Raw genomic sequence first — 11,074 nt, 5'->3', positions numbered from 1 at the left:
CGCACGCGCGGATCGCTCCGCCGGAAGGTCCGCTTAGCCCCCGCCCCCTGGCCACGCCTCCCCGCCCACCCTGCCCAATGTCTTCTCGCATGGAGGTAGCGTGGGAAAAAACAAGACTAGTTATCGCGATAACTGACGGGGAACGTGACGCATACGCCCGAGGTTCATTCGCCCGCCCATAAAGATAAAATCAAAGGCACCAAGAGGCTCAATTCTCGGGTCTAGTGCTAAAGCTGTAGTAGTAGTAGTAGTAGTAGTAGTAGTAGTAGTGGTGGTTACTATTATTATAATATCTATAATATTACTATTATTATTATATCTATTATATCTGGCGTGCTCTGGTCCATGGGGTCACGAAGAGTCGGACACGACTAAACGACTAAACAACAACAATCTATAACCCCAATAATTATCATTAATTATTAATTATTATTTAAGAATTATTGATTTATTAATAATTGTTGTTTTATCTATACCCCGCCGTTTTCCCTGACATAGGCTCAAGGCGGCTCAAGGAGAAAATAAGAACTAAAAACAAGTCAAAAACAAGGGAGGCACACATCACATCTCTCAGAATGCCTGGATTTTGATAATTATTTTAAACCATGTAATGCATTTTATTCTGTTTTTCTATGGTTTTAATAATAATAATAATAATAATAATAATAATAAATATAAATATAACTCTTATCTAACTGGTGCACGTTCTCGCAAGGGATGATGGGAGTTGTGGTTCAGAACGACCAAGCGCGGGAGGAGGAGGCGGCGGCGGCCGGCTACTACTTTAATACATCTCGATAAAAAGCTTCCTGCAAAGGAAGACAGGGGGCGCTCTGGTTCCGCATTTTGAAGAGCGGGATGGGCGTGGCCGCGGCGTGACGGACTTGCGTTCCGGACGCTCTATGCTGCACACATCTATGGTTGGAAGCGTGGAGCCCGGATCTTTCTCTCTCTCCCCTTCTCATTTCACACCTTTATTTCCGGCGAAGGAGCGCGTATCCCTCCGCCTGGGTGCGCGCCTGCGCGTCAGGGGAGGGGTGGCGGAAGTGAAGAGCCGAGGGGAGCCAGAGAGCGAGCGGGGGCAGAGCTCAGCCCGAGCCTGGATGTTTTCCCCCTGCCCCCTGTTCTCCCCGTTCCTCTTCCCTGGCTGTTTCTCCGACCTGTCTCCTCTCTGCCTTTGGCGTGTGGGTGCGGGCATTACTTTGTGTGTCCGTCCGCAGTCTTAACCTGTCAGTCCTTGTCCTCCTTTCTGTCTCATTCCTCTCACCTCCCTCTGTTGAAGCCTTCTTTTTTTAAAACAACAAAAACCAAAAAGAAAAAGAAAACATTCCCTTTCAGCCAAGCTTGGCCTCTTCTCCCTTTCTCTCTCTCTTTCTCAGGGACTACTTTTCCTGCCTTCCTTTGCTTCACTGAGGACTAGCCTCTTAACCTCCCAAACTGCCCAGGAGCAGATGTGTGAACTCTCTCTGCCTGACTCTCTTTGTTTCTGTCTCCTTACACTCATTTGTCTCTCAGAAGCGTCTCTTGCCTTTTGTTTTTAGTTAGAGGGAGCTGCCCCCAGACACTTTTGTCTTTTTCTGTGTCGTTTTGGGTCTCTCTCTCTCTTTGTCTCAGGCATAGATTCTGTGTGTCCCCCTTTTTTTCTGGGAGCCTTTCCTGACCCTCTCTGCCTCTTGGGACGTGCCTAGTCTTCTCTTCATCTCCTCCTGCTAACTTGACCAGTGGCCTCTTCATTTCAGGTTCTGGGGTCTGCCCCCCCAAGCTTCCACCAACCTCTGTGCCTCTTTTTGACACAAATCATATAGTCCCCGGGGCATCTGCCTGCTCCCCTCTTTCCTCTGCCTCTTGTTTGTTTTCCCCACCGCAGTGAGCTAGTTTTTCAGTAACTCCAAGGAGGCACCATGTCTGTGGCCGGGTTAAAGAAGCAGTTCTACAAAGCCAGCCAGGTGAGAAACGAGAGCATGTCTGTCTTATCTGTTTGGAAAAAAGAGTGGGGAGGGGATGCACAGATGAGAGACCCTTGGGTTCAGATTGCCTCTGGTCTCATTTATATACGTATATATACAACTTTTTAAATTACTTTTCAATTACAACCCAACAATAGCCTCATCATAACAATACCAAATTATAAACAATTACTAATACCAATCATTCAAATACCGAATAATATAATTTAGGTGCCCACCCCCCCCCCCCCCCGCGTGCTAGAATTCATGGTTTGATGATTTTCTTTATTTCTGCGTTCCAAAATCTTATTAATGTCAATTGCATTCCGGTCAAAATAATAACTTCTATTTGTGATGTCACATTAAATGATTTATAGAGCTACAAGTGAGGCACTCAAACTACAGTGGTACCTCTACTTACGAATAACCCTGCTTACGAATGTTTCTACTTACGAATGGAGCCCCGTCCGCCATCTTGGATGCGGTTTAGATAGGATTTTTTCTACTTACGAATTTTTAGATAGGGTTGCTTCTACTTACGAATTTTTTCTTCCAATGCATTCCTATGGGATTCGACTTACAATTTTTTCCGACTTACAAATGTGCGTTCGGAACGCATTAAATTCGTAAGTTGAGGTACCACTGTATAACCTTGTTCCTGTGTGCGGCAACCTCCGGTCTAATTCTTGATCCATCTTCCCTTTTAATGCCAGCCTCCCTCCCTCCCTCCCCCCATTATGATGGTTCTTATTATTATCGCTGGTTGAAAACTGTTGGGCGCCGAGTTTCGAGGCCGCTTGAAACAGTGCAACTCTGACTCGCAGGTCTTCTCTGGAACAGGGCAGGTGGATTGAGGAAGGTGTGTGTTGGCCCTGGCCACCAGGTTTGTTGTGAGCAAGCATTGCACCGCCATAGCAGCTGCACTGGTACGGTGCCCTCTCAATGGTTGGAAATGGAAGGAGGCGGCAACTGCCTAATTCCAGGACATCCACTGTCGGGTCAGCACCAATGAACCAGCATTGCCCGGAAAGCGCATTTGAACAAAATGCCAAAAACCCTGAGCCCAAGGACAACGTTTCGGGTTGGCTCGTTGCTTCATGGCAGGAAAAAAGGTTGTGTTCTTCATGGCTTTGTGAGGTGGCGTACCTGTGAATGCCAGTTGCTTGGAATCACAGGTGGGCAGAGTGCTGTTGTGCTCTGGTCCTGCTTGTGGGGCTCCCCTATGCCATATCTAGATGCCCACTCGAGGTGTCCTTATCATGTTCTTGTGCGGCACCGGTTTGGGGTTAAGTTGAGGAGATTGCTCAGAGTCCCTCTTTGTAACAGCTTTGTTTGGCTGGCGTGGTGAGGAACCATCACCTAGGCGACTAGAAACAGGTTGCACTTCGCTTCATTGTGATTCGCAGATTTTTCTCCTTCCAAGGACTTGGGGGCAGCTGCTGGCAGCCCGGGAGATTTCAGGTGAAGGAAGACACACACACACACACACACACACGTTGCTGCCACCACCCCTCTTCTGGCCACAGGAGTGAAGCAGGCTGGAGCTGGATTTCCCCCCTCCTGGCTTAATAGACTGCAATATAGAGTAAGCGTAACTTTTACATGCCGTGGGAAACCCAAAAAATTGTGCGACTTGTTTTGTTCGGTTTATTGTGGTTGTCTGGAGCAGAGCGCACAATATTGCCTGCAGTACCTGAAGCACCGCCTCTCCGTATATAAACCAATCCAGACTCTGCATTTGTCATCTCAGGCCCTTCTTTGTGTGCCTCCTCCACATGTGGTCTTTAGGGTGGCAACACAAGAACAGGGCCTCTTCTGCGGTGGCTCCCCATTTGTGGAATGCTCTCCCCGGGGAGGTTCAACTGGCGCCTTCATTGTATATTTTAGTCACCAGGTGAAAACGTTCCTTTTCAGCTAGGCCTTTGACTGATTAATATTCTACAGCAGGGTTTCCCAAACTTGGGTCTCCAGCTGTTTTGGGAACCTCAACTCCCATCATCCCTGGCTAGCAGGACCAGTGGTCAGGGATAGTGTGAATTGTAGTCCAAAAACAGCTAGAGACTCAAGCTTGGGAAACCTAGTTCTACTTTTAAATGAGTCTGTGAGAAGGGGGGTTATTGCTTTGTTTCACTTATTTTCGTGCTTTTATCCTGTACAGTGGTACCTTGGTTGTCGAACTTAATCCGTTCCGGGAGTCCATTTGACTCTGGGAACATTTCCAAAACTAAGGAGCGGCTTCCGATTGGCTGCAGGAGCTTCCTGCACTCGATTGGAAGCCGCGTCGGACGTTCGGCTTCTGAAAAACGTTCGCAAACTGGAACGTTCCCTTCCGAGTTTGCGGCGTTTGGGAGCCGATTTGTTCAGGAGCCAAGCCGTTCGACAGCTAAGGTACCACTGTAGTTTGTTGAGTTCTGTGCTGGTCTGAATTATGAACTTTTTAAATTAAAAAAAACCAACACTACAGTATTTTGGGAGTTCTTTTTAATGTGCAAACTTCTAGAGTCTGTATTGTTTTTTTGTTTTTATAACTGCCTGTATCTGTGGTGGTTTTGGGATGGGACCATGAATCAGTGGCACAGCCTATGCTTTGCTTCAGTACCCAGCATCTCTAGGGACGGATGGGAAATTCTCCTGGTCTGAATTCTTGGAGAGATGCCAGGCAATGTTGAGGTATAAGAACATTCAGACTCGTGTGCTCCTAAAATGATCAGAATATCTATCACAAAGAGGGACAATCACATGGGCCAAACCAGGATCTTTTTGGGGGGCGGGGGAGGCCTTTTGTTAGGAGGGCAGAACTTCAGTTTGCTATGTATTTTTATTGATTTCGGGGTTGCTGTTTTTTGTCAACAGTACATGACCAAAAAAAAATTCCTCTTGTTGAAGATGGAAGTCTGCAAAAATATGTAAATGTACACACAAGGGAGTTGGAGTCCAGCAACATTTCAGGGGCTGAAGGTTTTGTTGGATAGCCACCTCCTTATCAGCCCCGGTCAGCAAGCCCATGTCCAGCAGCTTCTTGATTCTGTTAGAAAGCTTGAGTTTCTAATTACTTTGAATAAGATGCATAATTAATATACTGGTGGGAGGGGTTCCTATACTTGCAAGGGACACAGATGGCGCTGTGGTCTAAACCACCGAGCCTTTTGGGCTTGCCAATCGGAAGGTTGGCGGTTCGAACTCCCGCGACGGAGTGAGCTCCCGTTGCTCTGTCCCAGCAGTTCAAAAGCATGTCAAAGTGCAAGTAGATAAATAGTTACCGCTGCGGTGGGAAGGTAAACGGCGTTTCCATGCACTCTGGTTTCCGTCATGGTGTCCCGTTGCGCCAGAAGCGGTTTAGTCTTGCTTGCCACGTTGCCGGAAAGCTGCCTGTGGACAAACACCGGCTCCCTCGGCCTGAAAGCAAGATGAGCGCCGCAACCCCATAATCGTCTTTGACTCGACTTAACCATCCAGGGGTTAACCATCCACTTTTGTCCTTGATTATGGTATTCTTTGTACGAAATGTTCCTTTCATATCTCCAATTTTCTTGAACAGATCTCTGGTTTTCCCCATTCTATTGTTTTCCTCTATTTCTTTGCATTGCTCATTTAAGAAGACCCTCTTGTCTCTCCTTGCTGTTTTTTGGAAATCTGCATTCAGTTTCCTGTATCTTTCCCTATCTCCCTTGCATTTTGCTTGCTTCCTCTCCTCCGCTATTTGTAAGGCCTCGTTGGACAGCCATTTTGCTTTCTTGCATTTCCTTTTCCTTGGGATGGTTTTCATTGCTGCCTCCTGTATGATGTTACGAGCCTCCATCCATAGTTCTTCAGGCACTCTGTCCACCAAATCTAAATCCTTAAACCTGTTCCTCACTTCCACTGTGTATTCATAAGGGATTTGATTCAGATTGTATCTTACTGGCCCAGTGGTTTTTCCTACTTTCTTCAGTTTAAGCTGGAATTTTGCTATAAGAAGCTGATGATCTGAGTTACAGTCAGCTCCAGGTCTTGTTTTTGCTGACTGTATGGAGCTTCTCCATCTTTGGCTGCAGAGAATATAATCAATCTGATTTCGATGCTGTCCATTTGGTGATATCCATGTGTAGAGTCGTCTCTTGTGTTGTTGGAATAGAGTGTTTGTGATGACCAGCTTGTTCTCTTGACAGAACTCTATTAGCCTTTGCCCTGCTTCATTTTGAACTCCAAGGCCAAACTTGCCAGTTGTTCCTTTTATCTCTTGATTCCCTACTTTAGCATTCCAGTCCCCTGTAATGAGAAGAACATCCTTCTTTGGTGTCATTTCTAGAAGGTGTTGTAGGTCTTCATAGAATTGGTCAATTTCACTTTCTTCAGCACCGGTAGTTGGTGCATAAACTTGGATTACTGTGATGTTAAAAGGTCTGCCTTGGATTCGTATCGAGATCATTCTGTCATTTTTGAGATTGCATCCCATTACAGCTTTTGCCACTCTTTTGTTGACTATGAGGGACACTCCATTTCTGCTACAGGATTCTTGCCCACAGTAGTAGATATGATAGTCATCCGAACTGAATTCGCCCATTCCCTTCCATTTTAGTTCACTGATGCCCAGGATGTCGATATTTATTCTTGTCATCTCATTTTTGACCACATCCAGCTTACCTCCACTCATGGTTCTTACATTCCAGGTTCCTATGCAATATTTTTCTTTACAGCATCGGACTTTCCTTTCGCTTCCAGGCATATCCGCAACTGAGCGTCCTTTCGGCTTTGGCCCAGCCGCTTCATCAGCTCTGAATCTACTTGTACTTGTCCTCCGCTCTTCCTCAGTAGCATGTTGGACGCCTTCCGACCTGAGGGGCTCATCTTCCAGCGTCATAACTTTTATATGCCTGTTGTCTTTGTCCATGGAGTTTTCTTGGCAGGGATACTGGAGTGGCTTGCCAGTTCCTTCTCCAGGTGGATCACGTTTAGTCAAAACTCTCCACTATGACCTGTCCATCTTGGGTGGCCCTGCATGGCATAGCTCATAGCTTCTCTGAGTTATTCAAGCCCCTTCGCCACAACAAGGCATTGATCCATGAAGGGGAGGGGTCCTTTACCTTTACCTTTTACTGTACTTGCAGAAACTCAGCAAGGTATGCAGAGGTGTTTTTTTTTAATCAAATTAAAAGTAAAGATCCACACCGGACATCCTTGTCCAATGAAAAGTGAGCATGCTCTGTACCCTCCCAGTTCCAGAAGTGTCATTGCGGGGATTGGGGAGGGGGCAGAAATGGTGGTGGAGATTGGATTGCTTGATCCCTAGCAGCTTATAGTATTGCTGTGAAGGAGTGTGGGGTGGGGATGTACTGCAACAATTTGTTGTAGGTCCTCCTTGTAATGTAAGTGTATTCCCCCCCCCCAAAAAAAACTGCTCATGAGTTCTGGGTAGCTATTGTTATAAGTAACTGAATAGGCCTGTGTGCTTCATCTGTGTGCACTTGTGTGTGTGTGTGGGGGGGAATAATGCCCATTTGTCTTGTGCTGGCACCATGCCTATACTTATTAATATAAACTATATTTGCGGTTATCATAGTTCAAAATCCATAATTTTTTTTTATGGTGTGGCAGGATGGGGCTCCTCACTTTCGCTCCGGCCACAAAGCACAGTCTCTTCTGGCCATAGAAGAATTGTAAATTTGGATGCATTATTGGTGCTGGGTGGGTGGGGAACACGATGACGATGATACGATAGCACATTTCGAGCGAACCGCTCTGGTTGCGCAGAAAGGAATCAAAAGCCCTTTTCAGAGCACACATCTGTCAAACCCAACAATCCCAGCTGAGAAATGCAGTATACTGACAAGCCAATTTAGAAGTTTGCAGCCCTCCTCCCGAGCTACCGCAGGATGGGGAATGTATTATTCTGTCCAGGGCGTAGGAATTATCCCCAACCCACGCGGGATAGCCTCTTGACGTCTCCACCATCTGAAAGTGAATGCTTGAGGGATCACTGGATCTCGGCAGTTTTCACAAGCTAGCAACACATCCTGTAGTATTCTATCTGTTCTGTTTTTATCTGCACATTCAGAACGATTTTCAGGAACCAAAATGCTTTTTCTGTGCTGCAGAGGAGTGGACAATATTATAGCCAACTGTTGTTGCTTGTGTTCACTTACACACACCCCTCCCGCCCTCCTCACGGTTGTGAAGAATATTCCTACGTTATGAATGGTCCGCATCACCATTAAGAAAAAGAGGTCGGAATGGCCCAATATATATGTGTGGACTGTCCCTGGATCAAGGGACTTTTCTTCCTTTAGTTCTCAGAGTTCTTAACTTGGCTCAAGTTTCGCCAGCTAGCCACATGCTTAATTGATAATCAATCACAGTCAGTCCGTCTCTTGAAAAATAAAGACTTCAGAGCCGCCTTGCCCCAAAATGTCAACAATGCATTGCGTTTTGGCAACTGTAACCTCTGTTTAAGAAGCCATTTGGCGCCTAACTTATATACAGTGGAACCTCGGTTTATGAACACCTCGGTTTACGAATTTTCGGTTTACGAACACCGCGGACCCATCTGGAACGGATTGATTCACTTTCCATTACTTTCAATGTGAAAGTTCGCTTCAGTTTATGAACGGTTCAGTTTATGAACAGACTTCCGAAACCAATTACACCCATGCTTCGGGTTAAGTACGCTTCAGGTTGAGTACTCCGCGGACCCGTCTGGAACGGATTAATCCACTTTCCATTACTTTCAATGGGAAGGTTCGCTTCAGTTTATGGAAGCTTCAGTTTAAGTACTCCGCGGACCGTCTGGAACAGATTTTTTTTAAAAAAACATAATTTTTATTGTTTTTACAAATTACATAGAATGGTACATATATGAACACCTTTTCCACCTTCTTCCCCCCCCCCATGGGTCCTCCCCTGCCACAGAAGTATCCCACGCAGGTGAACAGTCAGAGGTGGTCCATTTTATGATTGAATTTCTGTCCTCCTCCCCCTCCCCTGCCCCCGAAGCCCCCCCCTGCCACCAGGAAGCTCCAGCGAACCAGGGCAGTACGCAGGAGGTCATCCATCCAACCATCTATTGTCATACCAAAAAAAAAAAAAAGAATACAAAAAAGAGAAAAAGAGAAAAAAGAGAAGAAAAAAAATGACAAAAAAGAAAAAAGACAAAAAAAATAAAATTCATCATAAATTCATAATTGTTAAACCATATTTTGTGGGCTTCCCCACCCTCCCCCTCTTTCCTGGTTTTCCTCCCTTATTTATCATCTTCAACAGTTTCATAATTTCATATTTTATAACATACACCCACTTTTAAACTAACTATTATCATTTTCACCTAATGTGCAATCACTGAAAAATCAAACTCCCATTTTTTCTTCCCGTGCCTAATTTTTACCCCCTCTATAGGCCTCCATATTTTCACCTTTTTCCAGAATCAATTCATTTTTTGAACCTATAACTATTCCCAATCTAACCTTACACCCCCGGGTACCGGCTCCACCCCACCAATCCAGCAAGTTCCATAGTCAGCAGTCCAGTTATAATCCTATTAACCCATCCTTACAATCACTACTTCACTTTCCCTTCACCCCACCCCCTGTTTACAGTCTTTTGCCATCCAGGCCTCCATATCAGACCCCTGAGCTTCTTCTCTTCTCTGCTTGATTTTTCCTTCTTCCCTGTGGTCCTTCTGGAGTTCCAGTAAATCCAATCGTGCCCCCCTCGAAGGGAAGGTACTCCATCCGACTTTTTGTAGAGTAAAAACATCATTTTTTTCCTGGTGGGCTTCATTTTGTGTTATATTATCACAGTCCTCATCCTCCTCTTTTTCTTCCAAATCACAGTCTCCATCCTTGTCATTCTCTCTCTCATCTTCTTCAGTTTCAATAGCTTCATCCTCTATGAAATCATATTCTGCCATCACCATCCGGAATTGTTGCTGTAACTCTCGCCGTTGTGTCTCCTCTTGACATAGTTCTATTCTTGCTTCCCACATTAAGGTCAAAACAGTCCGCTGAAACTCAGGCGAGTACCTTTTTGTTGACATAGTTCAATCCTGTCAAGGTCAAAACTTGTCACATGGGGTGGAATATGATCGCAGTTTATCCTCTCGACTCCATTTTAACAAGCTGGCTGCATTCTTCAAGTCTTTTTTTTTAAAAAAAAAATAAAGTTCGAACTCACATTTCAAAAGCATATAGACCAAAAAGAAGTTTCCAAAAAGTCCAGAAATAAAGATAGAAATAAAATTTGACTATAAATCCTGATCAGCTCACTGGGTTGTCTGGGCTGCCGGCTCCCGAGGAAAAGAAAGGTCTTTCTTAGTCTTTACCTCTTTCTGCAGGGTATTCACAACCACAGTCTCTCTCCCCTTTTACCCTGCATTTAGGGGAGATTCTCTTTGATGCCTTTGAGGGATCCTTTTAAGTTAAAATCTTCTGTTTACGGCTTCGGGTTTCTGTTTACTGTCTCTTATGTTACCGTGGGGGGGGTGGCTTCCTCTTTTCCCCCTCTCTCCCAGGTCCAAATTATAGCCTTAATTTAAATTCCAAACAATCCAAATTACTCACAGTCTATTCATTTGCTGAATATTCTTGGAAGAATTGGCCGCCTCCACTTCCCAGACACGCAGCTTCGCGCTCTCAGAGCAGCAGTGTCAGCCTGTCCGCCGCGGTTCACCTCCTCGCTCTCGGGGGCTTAAACAAAGCCGATCCGGGGAGGAGAGAGCCCGCTTTTGGCGCCGCCAGGCAAAATCCGTCCCCAAAAAGCTCGATTTGGGGCTTTTAAGGAGGTTTCGCTTCGCTGGAGCGATTCCCTCCACCTCTGAAGCGCCGAGGTCCGCTCCGCTGAGCGGACCCCCGTCTGAGCAAGATGGCGCGATCAACCGGAAGCCTATTCTGAGTCCGCGGACCGTCTGGAACAGATTAAAGTTCGCTTCAGTTTATGAACGCTTCAGTTTATGAACAGACTTCCGGAACCAATCGTGTTCATAAACCGAGGTACCACTGTACTTGAGTTTCTAACACTGCACGGTTGCAATTAGAAGCTTTGGCACATTTGTGCAGTGGCCATGTGAGGATACGACAATGCATGGTTCATCAGAGGAAGAAGTGTTTGCACGCACGTACGTGCATGCATGCACAGCACCCATGTAGCAATCCAAACAT

General features: G+C 45.7%; 1 protein-coding gene across 2 annotated transcripts in view; it reads left to right on the top strand.

Moving 5' to 3' along the window:
- The first annotated feature begins 1,557 nt into the window (after window positions 1-1,557).
- SH3GL1 (SH3 domain containing GRB2 like 1, endophilin A2) overlaps window positions 1,558-11,074 on the top strand; it is a 61,456-nt gene continuing 51,939 nt past the window's right edge. For both annotated transcript variants that reach the window (XM_035118097.2, XM_035118096.2), the window contains exon 1: window positions 1,558-1,946. In XM_035118097.2, the coding sequence (XP_034973988.1) occupies window positions 1,902-1,946 (45 nt within the window). In that variant the 5' untranslated portion in view covers window positions 1,558-1,901. The remainder of the gene's footprint in view (window positions 1,947-11,074) is intronic.

Source organism: Zootoca vivipara, chromosome 6, assembly GCF_963506605.1.
Source record: "Zootoca vivipara chromosome 6, rZooViv1.1, whole genome shotgun sequence".
NCBI classification, from domain to species: Eukaryota; Metazoa; Chordata; class Lepidosauria; order Squamata; family Lacertidae; genus Zootoca; species Zootoca vivipara.
This window is presented reverse-complemented; position numbering and strand designations above follow the sequence as displayed.